Below are 16420 nucleotides of genomic sequence, written 5' to 3' on the forward strand. Positions count from 1 at the left end.
TGCAGTAGCAAAACGTAGTAGCATAATCATTGTGACGGCAGCATCATACAGAAACAACAGTGGTGGACAATCAAGCAGCCTCATCATATACTTATACATCATTGTGGTCACTTTCTTATTTTGCGGCCCATACCCCCGCCATAGGAGATCATTGTGTATCCAAGAATGAGAGTCCATAATGTGTATGCCATGGTTTCCATATTTTCCAGAACTTTTTGGGACAACCCTGTGCCTTATAAGTCGTCTTTTCCCCCAACATATACATGTCCATGCTTTTTTTCCATTCAATTAAAGATAGGTTTGCCACTGCCCCCCACTCCTTAGCCAGGTCGCGTTTCGCCACCACTAATCCTAATTGAAGTAGGGTTAACTTTGGTTTGCGGAGACCAATCTCAGTGGATATTCCCAGAAAAACAAACTGCGGGCTGAGCGGAATCGTCACACCCAGGACCATACCTAGCTCTCCCACCACGGTGGTCTAATACTGTTGGATCTGATGTCAGTCCCACACTGTATGGAAGAATGTGCCTGCTGATGCCCCACAGCGCAAGCAATCTGGGGTTTCCGCCCTCCCTATGCGGTGTAGTCGCGCTCTGTCATAGTATGCTCTATGCAGGTACTTGAATTGAATCAGTCGGAGCCTAGACTTAAAGGCTACCTCGCGGGGGTGCATCAGTGCCATTTCCCAATCTAAATCATCTAGCTTACCCAACTCTGACTCCCATTTCGCCCTCAACTTCTGCAAAGTGTCTGGCTTATTATTAATTAATGTCCTATATGTCCAGGAGACAGACTTCTCCGCTAGCTCCCCCATCAGAAGTCGCCCCTCCAGTGGTGCATACTCAGGAATGTCAGTGGTGTCTATATTTTGCGCTTATCATGCATGGGTCAGCTGCAGGTATCTGTAGTGCTGAGTCTTGTTCATGTCATATTCGGCCTGAAGGTGTGAGAAGGTAACCAGCTTTTTACGATATAATATGTCCTTAAGTTGCGAAATGCCTAGTAAGTCCCATTGTCGGAAACCACGCAGTTTTGTGATTTCCGGAAGCCGGTTACCCACCCATAGCGGAGTTTCCCTAGTGACTCGGCCGTCCCATTTCATTTGTCGCTCAGCTTGTTTCCAGGCTGTTACAACAACCTGTGTCGCTGTCAGGAGTTGTGCAGCACCTCTACCCCCATATAGGTAGTGTGTATGTGGGCGTTTGGTAAACTGTGTGTGTTCAAGTGCATATGTGGAGTGATCCCACTCCATATATTGCCATTCATTCACCACAATTAGGTGGGCTGCCCAATAGTACGCCCGAAGATCAGGCAGGGAGATACCGCCATTTTATTGATTACGTCGCCAGATCTATCCTCAGCGGCTTCCCATCCCAAATAAACGTACATAGTAAATCATCAATTTTATTGAACACCTCAACCGGTATAAACTGATACGTATTTTGCAGTACATAGAGGAATTTGGGGAGCACTATCATTTTGTACAGTGCTGCCCTACCTAGCAACGTCAGTGGCAGAGTCTTCCACCTGTCGACGTCTGCTCGAAAATCCCTGAACACCCTGTAAAGATTGCAATCCAGCGCCATTGTCGCATTTGTCATGACGTAAATTCCCAGATATGTTATGCCCTCCCATGCCAGCTGAAGTTGGCTGGAGCCGGCCGTATAGCCGCCGCTCTAGTCTACGGGGTATAAGTGTAACTTCCCCCAGTTAATTTTGTACCCCGCATGTCCACCATATGTCTCACAGCTGTCCATTATTGCAGGAAGTATCGTCTCTGGGTTAGTGACATACATCAATATATCGTCCACATACAAGGATATGCATTCGGTCTCAGCATTTTCTCCACTCCTAAATCCCGTGATATCCGGGTGCAGTCGGATCACACAAGCAAGTGGTTCCAATACAAGGGCGACAACGGTCAACCCGGTTGAGTGCCTCTACCTATTGGGAATTCCTGTGACACTACTCCATTTACTCTGACCCTGCCCACAGGTCTCTCATAAAGGACAGCAATCCAACGCCTAAATACCGGACCAATCCCAAACTCCTCCAGGACGGACATAAGAAAAGGCCAGTGGACAGTGTCAAACGCCTTCTCAGCATCTAGGGAGAGAACAAGGTGTGGATCGTCTATCTTAGCAGCCACTTCCAACCAATTGTGTAGTCTCCTCAGGTTAAGCCTAGTCGACCTTTTGGGCATAAAGCCGGACTGGTCTCCATGAATGAGGCCAGTAATTACTACGGCGAGCCTATTTGCTAATATTCTAGCTAATATCTTAGTCTCTATATTTATGAGAGAGATAGGGCGATACGAACTGCACGCCTGCGGTGGCCTGTCCTTTTTGGGGATTACTGCAATCGTGGCCGTCCGCAAGCACCTGTGGAGGCTTCCCGTCTTGTGCGTCTCCAAGTATAGATGAAGGAGTTGCGGGCCAAAAAGCGTTGCATGTTGCTTTAAGAATTCTGGGGGAAGCCCATTGGGTCCTGGGGCCTTTCCCGTTTTCAGTTGGCCAATCACTGACGTGATTTCTTCTTTTGTGATCTTGTCATCTAACGTCTTGGACTCATCTTCCGTTAATTTGGGGAGTTGTATCTATGGAAGATACACTTGTATGTGTGACAGCTCGGCTAGGTTACGTTCCGTGTAAAAGGCCTCATAATAGTCTGCAAAAGCTTTGGCTATTGAAACTGGGGTCAAATGGGTTTGCCCATCCTCAGTTTGTATCCGTGAAACACATCTACTGTCAAGCTCTTTTTTGCTAAGCCATGCCAGCAACCTACCTGTCTTGTCACCTACGTCATATAGACAGGTGCATGGCTTGTATCGCATGCCGTGCATCTCTTTTGGCCAGCGAAAAATATTCCTGTCGGAGAAGTTGTAGGCTGAGGAGCATGGAGGGATCACTACCGGTGCTCACCTGTGATTTCCAGCTGCAGTAATTGGGATTCCAATCCCGTGATCACTTCTTCCTCTTTCCGGTCTCTTAGCACAGGTTTGTAAGCCTCCCATAGCGTAATAGCAGCATCCACGACCCAACATTCTCTCTAAAATACAACTCTGTGTCCACCTTGAGTTCCTTAGCGACCTGAGAGTCTTTAAGTTCCCACGGGTTCAATTTCCATTCCCCCTTCTGTCGACGTGTGTGGGCACCCACCGTGAGCCACAAGTGTGAGTGATCAGAGAGGCGCCTTGCCAAATATTCTACCTTGTGTACCTCCCCAAGTTCCCCCACTGGGGCAAATATGTAATCTATCCTTGAGAAGGCTTTGTGCGGCCCTGAATAAAAGGAATAAGCTCCAGTCTGAGGGTGTTGCCTCCACCATATGTCTGTGAGCGCTAATGTATCTGCAAACCGTTTGAGCGGCGTCACCTTGGGATTCCCAGTCGGGCCTGTCGTAGTCACTCGTAGGATCCATTACGTCGTTAAAGTCTCCCCCTATAATGTGTGTATCTGACCCGGTCTCTAATAAAATCGCTGCAAGCTTATCCATCGTTTGCCTTTGAAGCTTGGGTGGTGCATATACACTAATAAAGGTAATGTGTCTTCTATTCCATATCCCTTTGATCGCTACATATGTACCGTTAGGATCTGTCCAGGTGCGTTCTATTCTGAAGGGCGGGTTTTTCCTGATGAATATCGCCACGCCCCTTGCCCCAGTGGAGAATCCAGTGTGGGCCATAGTTTTATATGCACCTCTGCCTAGGAACCCCCATTGAGTGCCTTTTAAGTGCGTCTCTTGTAGGAGAATGACATCCGGTTTCAACCTTTTAAAATATGCAGCCACTAGTCCCCTCTTAACCTTGATCCCCATCCCATTTACGTTCCAAGAGAGGATCGAGTATATTCCTGTATTAGATGCAGCCCTCGTGATGGGGCATTGTGTCCAACTCCTCAACGGGTCCCCTACCGTCTCTCCACTGCTGTCGGCTCCTCAATGTTATCTCGCTGTTCTGCCACCTTGCTACAACATCACTGTGTGAACAATTTCTCAAACCAAAACAATCCCCCCTCACCCCAAACCCGAGATCTAAAATAACAACCAACACCTGTCATGCCCCCCTCCCCACACTCTGCAGGCACCCCCACCACCCCGTAACTTGTCAACAGGAAAACACTGGTGCAGGTAAACCACCCAGATGTTTGTAGCCCACCCACCCTACCCCCCCACTCAGCTATGTAACACTATAAAAGAAACAAAAGAAACACACACACAACTCGCTGTATATGTCCCTTCTTTGCAACAACTGATTCAACTGTCCCCAGTGTCGCAGATACAATACAGCGTCTCTAAATCCCAAGAGCACGAAGTTTCACTTTGATGGGGTCAAAGGTGCGCCATTGCTGTTGAACATCCCGCGAATACCATCACTTTCGCGTTCTCATACTTGATTTCATCCTTTTTCCGCAACTCCCGGAGTATCAGATCTCTGTCCTGAAAGTTCAAGAATCGTGCTATCAACAGCCGGGGAGGGGCCCCCGGCTGTGGCCTAACCCCCGGCATCCTGTGCGCTCTTTTCTATGATAAAGCAGGAGGAGAACTGCACTGTGGGAAGCGCATCTTTAAGGAAAGTCAATAGGAAATGCCACGGATCTGCTCGCTCTGGATTTTCCGGAAAGCCTACAAAGCACAGGTTGTTTCTCCGGGTCCTATTTTCGGCATCATCGACTCTCCAGATTACCTCCTTCACTGCCACCTGAATATCTCTCACATCTTTACTCTCCGTTCGTGTGGTGTCTTCGAGCTCTGAAACACGTTGTTCAACTTCTGTCACCCGCTCAGAGACATTACGCAAATCTTGCCTTAGAAAAGAGACCTCTGTCTGCACCTCAGCCAATTTGCCCTCCAAGCTCTCTCGAGAGGCGCAGATAGCGTGGAGGATCTCCTCTGTATCCGGGCGGGGGGCCAAGCCCCCTCCGACCCGGCGGGCGCAGGAAGGACCTTCGTGTAGCGATCTATCCTCCCCTGTCTGGCCGTCTTGAAATCCTTGTCTTTGGCTGCTCAACTGTCCATTGGGGTCTTTATATCCCGGAATGGAGTACGTTCTTGGTGCTCCAAGGACACCGGCTCATGCAAGTCCCCTCCAGATACAACTCCCACGCCCTCTTAATGAGAGCCCAGGTCCGTCACCAGAACCCACTGTGGACCCCGCCGTGCCCGACACTACTCTCACCGGATCTTTCCGCTTCACCCTGGAGACTGAGCTCCTGTGCTATTTAGTTAGTGTTTGAGGCCCACAGCTTGTGTCCCACTGCAGCCGTTGCCCCTCTGTGCCGCAATGAAAACGTGTACCGCATCTGCCAGGTGTGCTTATAGTGGGCAGCCCGACTCCACGTTGCAGTTGTGCTGACAATGGGAGGCAGCACTCACTCCAATCCTGGCAGTGTTTAGAGACTTGAGGAGGCTCTGCTTTTGTTTTGTCTGGGCCTGTTATGTCTCCCTGTATCTAGGATAGGGAGCCCAGTCTCAGCCACAGTAGTGCAGTTCGCCAGGCAAGGGGCCCGGCCCTCCCACCGAGACCGGCTGTTTGCAACGTGGTGCAGGAGCAGTCTCGACAGGGCCTCCACGAGGCACCAAGGCAGTGTTACAATGCGCAGTTCACAGGGGCTTGGTGAGCATGGCGGCGCCGCTTCACTCACCGCAACATGTCTCGGGACTCCTCTAGGGCTGCGGTGTCATGCAAAGGCGGCAACCAAGCCGCTCTCCACTGGGCAACCGCCGTACGCACACACCGAGTACGGGTCTTTGCAGCCGCCTCCTTTGATCCTTTGACCGGTCCACCAGCATGCAGTGTTAGGAAAGCCGCCAGCAGTCACAGCCCGTCCCTCAACAGCCACCGATTACTCCTGGGCGCCACTTCCTATTTTTCCCCCGTGGCCACTCCTTTCACTTCAGGGCGGACCAGGGCAGGTCTCAGTGTTACCCTGGTTGTATGGCAATGCCGCCCTCACCCCGATCGGGAACTCACTGTGCCGTTGCGCCACTCCCACCATCGCCTCGCGGTCCCAGGGTCTTTGCGGCAGCACCCTCTTCACAACTGCGGCATATCCCTCGGTGTTAATGGTGCGGTCTTCACCTGGAGGCATCCACCTCTGGGGCTGCCACTCCGATCAGGACGTGCTGCGCCGGACCCTGCTGCGGCGCCTGTCGCTCACCGCTTCTGCCTTCTCTTCGGCGCAGAAGTCTGTGATCAACTCCCCTTCTGCACCCCTCCGCACGGCCGCTCTCACTCTGGGGTCATCCGCAATCGGCACCCGCAGCCACTGCCGCACCGGAGGGGGTGGGGGGAAAAGGACTGCGAACCCCACCCGGCGGCCGGCTGTCTCCTCACCGGCCGTCGACACACACCGGTGGTTCCGCTGACGAGGATGCCGGAGCTGCAGCCTACAGTCTCCCCTAGCTCATCTCGGCCGCCATCTTAGCAACCCTGCACGCTGATCATCGTGCTGAATGGGTCTCGTTTTCTGATGGGAGATGGCTGTAACCTCTCTTCCGGACCTACCGCTTCGTGGTTCAGCACTTCGGCCCAGGAATTTCAGTCAGCATCAGTGAGGAGGTACAGGATTACACACAGGATTTCAGTTGGGGCCGGCGGAGCACGCGGACCACGCTGCTACCCGGCCATGATGCTGGCCACGCCCTCATAGCTGCCTACATTTAGTCAAATTGGGTGCAGGAACATCCATGGGATTTAAAGTTACAGGCTAGTCAAAAAATGTATTTTCAATGGAAAATACAACTCACACACAAATACAAAGTGGCAAGTCACTTTGTAATATACTTTTAGCAAAATTAAAAAGTCTTGGCTAAAACTACACTTCAATATATGATTAATAAGCAAAATAGGGCACTTACCACCAGGAAACATGATGAGGGCGTTCTGGATAAGATGGGCAGCTTTGTCACATGCATCAGCGAGCTCAGCTTCTGTCAGATCTTCCTGACTCATCAAGAAGTATGCAAGTGGAACCGAGAAGGCAAAGTTAGGGAGCTGAGACAAATTGCGGTGACTCTGGGGTAGAGAACAAAAATAAAGAAAATACATTACCCAACAGACTGGAAATGCATGCCTTTCTCCCCAATATTCTCATGCCATGCATCAGCCCTCTTCTGTACAGGCCAAGTGACAAGCATGGAAGAAGTTTCCTAAAGTTTAATTTCAACAACCCAATGTCTACCAATAATTTGCTTTAAAAACTGTAATTACCAATTTGTTTTAGTAAGTTGTCCAGCACATTATTTCCAGGCTTAGCAGAGTTGCCTGACCACTGTGGGCATTCACCTTTTAGATAAAATCCAATGGACCATGGAGAACTGAAGGAAGACAGGGGGTATGTAAATATCACAATGTAAATATAATCACCATTCTCTGGTCCGTACGTCTTGTCATTTGATTCTACACTAGCTGAACCTAATACTCTGCTAATGCTTTTCTCAGGTGATAAGGTATTAATCAAAAGGGGGTCCATCATACGATGCACTGAGATAACATGTCACACTTCTCAAGTTCTCCATGCTCTGTCCTGTGATTGCTGCCTTTTATGCTAGGTACCTTTATTTGCTTAATGTTCTTTATAGTGGTTTGTTCTATGCATACTAGATCCATTACTTCTGTTCATGCTCTCTCTCTCTCATGTCCTACTCCTCCTCATTTGCTGACCGTTAGCCAATGAGAAGAGGTAATGGATCCGGATGGCAGACTTCCCCACATGTCATTTCTGAAAGGGATCCCGTCACTCGTCCAGAGCAATGGCACAAGTCTCTCCTTGCTCTTGCTGGTGCCTCAAACATGCACCGCATGGAAATTTGGGTGATTCTTAAGTCATCCATCTTGCAACAGTGTGTGTCGACATTTCTCTGTTGCTCTACCAATGCAAAGCAACTGGAGAGCAGCAGACTGGGATGTCAATCTCCACCTCATCTTTCATCCAAATCTGGTGAGGCACCCCCCCTAGCACTCTTACTGATGGGTCTCTGGTGCTTATATAACACACTACTTCATGAGTGGCCTCTGAAGGCTGATGCTGCCTAGTTAGTAGAAGTAATAATCTTCATGGTCCCTAATGCCAGGTATGGTGGCTTAGTGATCTAATACGTCCACTGTAGGGGCCTGTGTTCGACCTCATGACCACAGGTTCAAATCCCGGTGGGTCCACTCAGTCTTTCATCCTTCTGAGGTCGATAAAATGAGTACCACTACGTTAGGTAACAATAAACATCTGTTATTCTGCACTAATATACCTTTGGGTGAATAAGCGCTTTACAAATACACATGTTGTTGTTGCGTTATACAGGATAATTCCAGATCTTTTGGCTAGGACAGAGAAACCACTCTGTTTTTATATAGCAGTCAAAAACATGCTTGGTGTGGGTGAGCATGAATATATATGTTAGCCATTAGGAGTATGTGCCTGCCATGTGGTGGTTAAATAGTCTGAGGCCTTAGTATGCCGATTACTTATCACAGAAAATAATGAATCAAATCCCATCTTTCACAGATAGGAGTTCAAGTTCTTTCCGAGCAAGAAATGCATCAACCCTTTTGAAGACTAAACACTAGCCCGACTGCTTGGGTTTAGGTAGTATGAAGCCTACTGAGCAAAATAAAGGCAGTGCGGAGTACAACATATTCCCATAGTCCAAATTTATCGCTGTACTTACCATAATGGCTGTCTGTTCACACAAGATGAAGTTGTCATTATTTTAAATGTGTGTGACTGGTAGAAACCGTTACTGAGCACTGGTAGAATACTATGGCCAATGTCATAGTACCAACAACAAGAAATCCTATATTTTCTTTGCTTTGGATGTGGCCACAAGATAATCAAAACACAGCAGAGTATACTGAAGCATAACAAAAAATGGCAGACCTTTTTTAGACAGAAGAAAGGGTATTTCTCAATCACTAAGTAGCAATAAATTGACTGGCATTCATGATTGCTTAAACTCGGCCTCACAAGTCAAATTCCATGCACTTTTGAGACTTCAAGGTAAACGGAAGAATCATCATCACAGAACTGGCAAAGGAACTGGAAGGTAACTTATTTATTTTTGGTCTTTCAATATAAAACTTCAGCACTTTAAGGATAACACATATTGAAGCAGGAGCAATCTAAATATCTGGTGCTCTCAAAAGAAAAAGGAATATGTTACATACCCTGTAAGCATCTGTTTATGGTATGTAGTACTTTAGATTCACATGCTGTGCATACTCCAGCCATCTACTGTTGGTGTGGACGTGTACAACTTGTTTCTCTTTGAAGTAATCTGAGTCACAAGGGCTAGTGACTCTACTTATTGCTGGCAATGCACATCGGCATCTGCTCCATTATTAAATTGTGTTTTTACCCGCCATCTGGTTCAGATGCGTTCTCACTGAGCTCTGCGTCGATGCCTCCGGAATTGTTGCAGGGCCTGTTCGGGTCCTCTAGACTCGTCAGTGTAACGTCCGCTGCATCTTCTCTTCATCTAGAAGCACAATGCACTTGCCTTTGGTTCCACAACCAAGTCTTCTCTGCCCCCTGTTCAGGGTTTCGGCCCTCCAGGACCTTCTCTTCAGTTCGACAACCATGAATGTTCCATCCATGGACATACCTCCATAAGGTGTGTAACATCTGTCTGTTCCCAGACCAGGATGAGGCCTCCTGTACTGCTCGCCTCCTATTCAATAATAAGAACACCTTGTGCTACGGATGAGTTCCACGCCTCACATCAGTCTCCATGGCACATCAACCGATGCTTCGGATCTCTTTGGTGAGCAGGACTTTAAAGCAGAGCAGCAACTGGGGACTTCCGCCACAGAGGGGCAGGTTCTTTTTCTAGACCAGAGCCCCGGCTCCGTAAATCGACATCGATGAGCTGCCACCCACCCAACGTCATCCAGTGCAGCCATGAGTAAGAGCATCCCTGTTCTACACACCCCCAGCACTGAACAGAGGCTGAGCTTCACCCTTGAGGTGGTCAAGCTTGGAGCCCAGGTGGCTTCAGGTCCGCCACTGCTAGAAGGCTATGGTCAGCACCATCACCATGCTTTTGACCCGCCACCTATCCATCTCTTGGACATTCAGCTCCAACTGTCCTTTCAGCACCCACTTTGAAGACACCCTCAAAGCCAACCTCGGACGCAAAATACTCTGAGCCAAAATTCACCTTGGTGCCACCTACCTAAAGACCATCTTCGGCACCAAAACATTTGGCGCCCAAAGCGCCCTCCTCCTCAAGATCAGCCCATCCTCCAACACCTTCAGGATGAGCTTAACGTCTGGCAGCAGCAGATTCTTATCCACCTACAGACTGGGTGGATCCTTGATCAGCCTCCTCTGAAAGTCAAAGACCCCGCTCTTCCCAAGGGGAAGCGGATCTTGGAGGAGGCCCTACACCAACCATGGAGCCAGTGCCTAAAATCCACGGCGGCGGGACAGAGGCAGCAGTCCGCCACCTCCTCTGCCTTGTCTAACACCACCTTGCCTTTCCCCTACTCCTTGTTTGCTTCCTTCTCCAACTCCACCTCGTCCCCTTTTACCTCCATCCCTTCCTGACCCCTTGTCTCACTTTCCACAAGGGTGACCACACTCTGGGTTTGGAGGAGACAGTCCAGAATCTCCTCAAGATCGTTAAGACACACCTTTAGGCCCACACCCTTAAGACGAACCATGGGACAATTAGGACGTCGGCCCACCAGGGGATACTGATCCCGACCTGTACCCTGCAAAGCTTTCCCCACCAGACGACACTAACTCCTACCATGAAGTCTTCCATAGGGCGGCCACAAATCAATAAGGTCGGTATGCATAAGCTACCGAAGGCTAATTATTTCTTGCTGGAGACGCTCTCTTCCACTCAGTGCTCCATGCAGTCTGCCCACCCCCCTGCCCCACCATGCTTAAGAGAATGCTTAAGGCTGCGCCCGGCATTCTTTGGGAGACTGGATAATCACCCCCAGATGGATAAGAAATATAAGGCATCCCCCTCTGACCCAGCATACATTAGGGGACAACTTCAAATCGGACTCCCTTGTCATCCATACCGCTTGCAAGCATGCCAACTCCTAGGGCACAGGTGATGCACCTCCTCCAATTAGGGAAAATAACAAAATGAACGAGTTACTTACCTTCCATAACGATGTATCTGGTAGAGACGATTCTAGCCACAGATTCCTTCACGTAGAATTATCCCCAGGTGTGAGACTGGATCCGGAAACTTTCTGCCACAGAATCCCTGCGCGCCGGGGGCGGGGCGACATCAAGTGACTCCACCCAGGCGTCGTCCGCGTACGTGACGTCAGCGAGGTCACATAAGACCCGACCCGGCGCGCCCACGTCAGCTTTCTTCGGAGAACTTTTCCGCACCACAACGCGGAACCACCAGATAAAAAACTGCGGGAGCATGGAAACAGTGTGCGAAGAGCAGAAAAACTGGAAAGAATCTGTGACTAACAACACCACCAGGGTAGTGCCAACACCGCAGACCCCATGGGCAGGGAAAGAAGAAAGAAGAACAAGCAGAAACCTGCGCAGCCACTCTGCCCGCACATAGACAACCTCCCATCCCTGTACCCCGAAGGGAAGAACAGGCATAAAAGTCATGGCACACGTAGTAAACCCAACCCCCAATCTTGCACAAGGAATGGGACCAGTCCCAAGACAGACCGGGACAACAACCTCCAAGCCACCCCAACCTCGAGGGCAACCAGCCATAAGGGACAAGGGCAAGACAAGGCCAGATGACCCTGAATCAGAGGATAGGAATGGAAGGAAGAGAGGGTAGGGAGGACAGGGATAGAAAGTAATCCCCCCCCAAACCTGGAGTAGCCAGAGTAGCAGGGCACCGGAGCACCATCCTCCAAAGGACCAAAGGAGGAATGAACCGCTCCCAGACGGAGCCCCCCGTCAAGAACAAGGAAGGCACTCATAGGAGACACAACCCCCTCCAGGAGGCGAGTATCGAAGACCAACCCAAGGGTCCTCGCAGAATAGGGGAGGAAGGGCGGGCCGTGAAGGAATCTGCGGCTAGAATCGTTTCTACCAGATACATCGTTACCGAAGGTAAGTAACTTGTACATCTGATAGAGACTACTAGCCGCAGATTCCTTCACATAGATTAGATACCCTAGCAAAACCCCCTGGGAAGGAGGGCCTGCAAAAGGACCCCACCAGCCAAAGCAGAACAGAGGGCCCCACAGGGGACCAGATCTGTGGACCAGGTAGAACCGTGCCCCTGCCAGGCCAAGGGAACCCCCACAAGCAGAACCCCACCGACCACCAGGGGACGTAGGAGGGAAAGAAGGCTGAAGAGGCTTGTACGCTCACAGCAGAGGAGGGAAGGACGGAGAGGCCGAAGCACCCCACTCACCCACAAGGCAACATAGCTTCCGCCGATTGCCAAGACAGGAAGACGGAAGAAGAAGAAGAAGAAGAAGAAGAAGAAGCCGCCTAGAGGGCCCAAGGAAACCGAGGAGAAGAAGGCGAACCCATACCAGATGGAGAGCAGCCCGCTAGCCAGAACAATGCCAGCAGTCAAGGTCAGAAGCAAGAAGAACAGCCCGAGGCCCCAGGAAGACCAAGTAGGCAACGCCTGGCAAGGGAGGACACAGGGACATCCCAGACCGCAGAACGGGAGCAGGGAGAGGAGGAGAGGCCCGGGCCACCACCACGAGTGGCCGCGCGGACAACCTCATGAAGCAAGGCAACATACGTAAACACCATGGAGAACAGGTACCCGAAGGCGACCAGAACCCTCCAGCAGAGCGCAGCCATATGACAGCTACCCTAACCCCACATAGGGCACGTGAAGGCCCAATATATGGGAACCCTCTTTGGAAGAACTTCCACAGCAGAGGAAGAAACAAAAGAACCACGGGGAAAAAAAGCGACAGGCTTGACAGCAGCCCAAGCAAAGCAGACGGCCCAACCTCAGGGCCAAGTCTGCTCAACAACTCCTGCAGAACTCCCACACAACAACAAAGGGGCTGTCCAGCAGCCAACAATGCCAAAGTCCCAAGGAAGGACGTAAACGGCAAGAAAAACATACTCCACAACCATAACCGCCGGCCTAAAAAGGCCCAGAAGCAACCCTAACTCAGAAGTCACTGAGGATGGGATGGAGGAGGAGGTGGACGGAGCCCTGCCAAGAGCCTCTGGATGGCTGAGTCGGCCGGGGCATGTAACAACAGACTGACATCAAATGGGAGATCAATGAGCCTCTCCCGAATATTTTCGGGGAAGACGCCGTCCCGAAGCCAAGCATGGGGACGGAGAGCAACTGAGGAAGCCATGGCCCGGCCCAGCGCCTCAGAGACGTCCAGAGCAGAGCGGAGAATAAACACCGCCAGCTCCCGGCCATCCAATGCATGACGCCGCAAATCCACCGGAGCAGACTCCTGTGACGCTACAGACCCCAGAGACTCAGCCGAGTCCCACAAACAGGAGGAGGCCCAAGCCAGCACACACAAGGTGTTGAAGGCCCGACGGGCCGCGCTGGTCGAGGAGAAAATGTTGCGTCCACAAGTGTCCAGCCAGCGGGCCTCTCTGGACGGCGGCTGAGGGGTGGATGGACAGGCACGCCGGGTCACACGGCGTCGGAAGGTGCCGATGGAGAAGATGCGGAGGCACCGGGTCCCCGGAGGCAGGACGCCTCCAAGCCCCCGTTAAGGCAGAAAGGAGCGAACCTTCAAAGGGAAGCAAGATTTTCCTCCCACCAGAGCCCTGGTGGAGGACCACCAACAGATGGTCCGCCGGAAAGTGAGCCACCGGGTCACCCATGCGGAGGATGCCCACAGCCGTGGACACCGTGTGAGCGAAGGCCGCACCCGCATCCGAAGGGCCCCGCGGTGGAGAAAGCAGCTCCACTGTGTTCGACGGCTGCAAACTAAGGCGGCATTCCCCGAGGCCAAGCGGGACGGGCAAGGGCGAGATCAGGAAGTCAGGAGGAGCCGAAAAATGAGGGATCTGCCGCTCTTCCGATGGACACCCCTGTCCCAGGAAGGGCGGGGAGCCACCCTTCGACGCCGGTGAAAAGGACACCACACGGCGACCAGTCTCCGGGGAGGACGATACCAATATGCAGCCTGCCTCCGGAGAAGAAGGAGTGTCCAAAGACGAATCCGCGGTTCGACCCCTGCGCGGAGCCGTAGAGTCCGCTGCTTGAGGCGGGCCACCAGCGCCGAGCAAGGGACCCCCAAGTCACCTGGCACCAGAGACCGGAGCAGGGACCGGAGTAGAGCTGGAGCCGCACCGGCCCCGGAGCGGCGTCGGCCCAACCCCCATCGAGGCAACCACCTGCATGGGGGAACAGGATGGGCCCGGGAAGGGGCCCAAAGGGGGCGAAGGTCGCCCGGCAACCCCTGAGGCGGCGCCAGGGACGATGCAACCTCCGACTTGCCCTCCAACAAGGCAGCCGCCTGCGAGAAGGTACGAGGGGGGCCCAGAGAGGGACGAGGGGTCCGCCCTCGACTAGAAGAGTCCACCGACCCCTGTGGCTCTGCACGGTCCAGCTGCTGCCAGCGGCATAGCGGCGTCACCTCGACCTTAGACAGGAACACCCTGCCAAGGGACTGAGAGAGGCTCGGAGATTCGACCCGAGCCCCGGCGACCTATCGCGACACCACAGGGACCCCCGCGGGGGTTTGCAGCGAGGCAGAGACGCTGTGGCCTGAAGGAGGTGCCCCAGAGGAGCCGCACCACAACAGCACCACATCCTCCAAGCCTGGATCCGACCTAGTGGGCGCTGGGGCCGGAGCCACCGGCGGCGGGGCCGCGGAGGGCCCTGCGCAAGGCGAGGGATCTGTCGACGCCCCAGGAGGGGCAGGAGGAGACGCCAGCGAGGCCTGCAAAGCTGCTGCGTAAGTCTCCATCTGGACTCTCGATGCCCCAACACCGGGAAACGGTGGATAGGAAGACACGCGGGGCCGTATCACCGCGGAGAGTCCACGCACCCAGTAGGCCGGAAACCAGCCCCTGGAGACGAACTGCGACACTTACCCACCGGGGAGCGACGCTCACGTGACATCGGAGAAAGGCGAGGACCGCGACCACGGCCAGACCTGAAGCCGTCTGCCGAAGCAGACCGAGGGGAGGACGTCGACCTGGAGAGACGTGCCGAGAGAAACACCACATGCAAATGAGGTGAGGGTCCGTCGCCGACAAAAGACGCCCACAAAACATGCAAGATTTAAAGCCCGAAGGCATTCGCACAGTTTCTACCAAAAAAGAATGGAAGAAAGAGGGCCTTAAACAGGCCCGCAGCAAGGAACGGATCTGCGTTGCACGCGGAAAAGGAAAACACTGATGTGGGCGCGCCGGGGCAGGTCTTATGTGACCTCGCTGACATCATGTACGCGGACGACGCCTGGGCGGAGTCGCGTGATGTCGCCCCGGCGCGCAGGGATGCTGTGGCAAAAAGTTTCCGGATCCAGTCTCATGCCTGGGGATAATTCTATGTGAAGGAATCTGCGGCTAGTAGTCTTTATCAGATATAAGTGGCAGGTAAACGTGTTGCTGCCCAGTTTGCGACACATTGGCGCATCGCCAATTCTGTTGGTTTACTTTCCTGGATGGAAGAAGTATGCACAATGTGTATATCTACAGCTACACATGCCATAAGCATACTTTTATGGTGATTTCGGTACTGTCAGCTCTGGCTTTAGGACTTCAGAGGAGATCATTGGTAAAGTGGTAATAGGTCAAAGATGCTCTACAATAGGACAGTCTAAATGGGCACTTTTATGTGAGACACCATTTTGCAATCCCAAAGGTAATATGGATCACACAATATTTTAAGCGATGCATCTATCAGGCATTAGATAATTCATTACACATACAAAGGGCAGGACAAGGCCATGTCTGAACCAATACTAAACATTACTTTTCAGATCTTGCATGACAATGAAAAAACAAACTATTTCTCGATCAAAAGTAGAGGCGTTGTAAGAAAGGTCAAGTTTAAATATGTTAATGGGGTTGTCATGTTTGAGGGATCCATTTTCATCCATCAAAGCAGACAACCTGTTTCTAAGATTTTGTTTTCTTAAAGAACCGATTGAGTTAATTAAAGAAGACAAAGAGACAAGTTACTAATGGAACCTGACAGGCTGGTCTAGCAATAGAAGGGACTAGTTGAAAGGAGTCACATGAGATCTTTTGCTCTGACAATATATGTACCTGTGTCACATGGTTGCTAGAGTCATTGTCGACATCTTTAAGTTAGCATGAGCCCGGTAGCCATGATGCTGCTTTTGCGCACGACACTGCATGTCTTTATTTTTGCACAACACATGAAAACTCACTGCTGTGCTTGTTCTCTGTCTGTTCCTGGAGTTTCGTCTGAACATTGTGAGCAAAGTCGATAAACACTGCCTCTTGTTATTCTGTTCTGGTCAGACACTAGCACTTAGACAAAACATACCAATGCAGCTGTTTTT

General features: G+C 51.6%; 1 protein-coding gene across 1 annotated transcript in view; it reads right to left on the reverse strand.

The window, feature by feature from the left end:
- Positions 1–16420, reverse strand: part of TCF25 (TCF25 ribosome quality control complex subunit) — a 722186-nt gene that overhangs the window by 272076 nt on the left and 433690 nt on the right. Inside the window, exon 12 of the mRNA XM_085639175.1 lies at positions 6859–7015. Coding sequence (XP_085495301.1) covers positions 6859–7015 — 157 coding nt within the window. The remainder of the gene's footprint in view (positions 1–6858; positions 7016–16420) is intronic.

Source organism: Triturus cristatus, chromosome 12 (genome assembly GCF_964204655.1).
Source record: "Triturus cristatus chromosome 12, aTriCri1.1, whole genome shotgun sequence".
Classification (NCBI taxonomy): domain Eukaryota; kingdom Metazoa; phylum Chordata; class Amphibia; order Caudata; family Salamandridae; genus Triturus; species Triturus cristatus.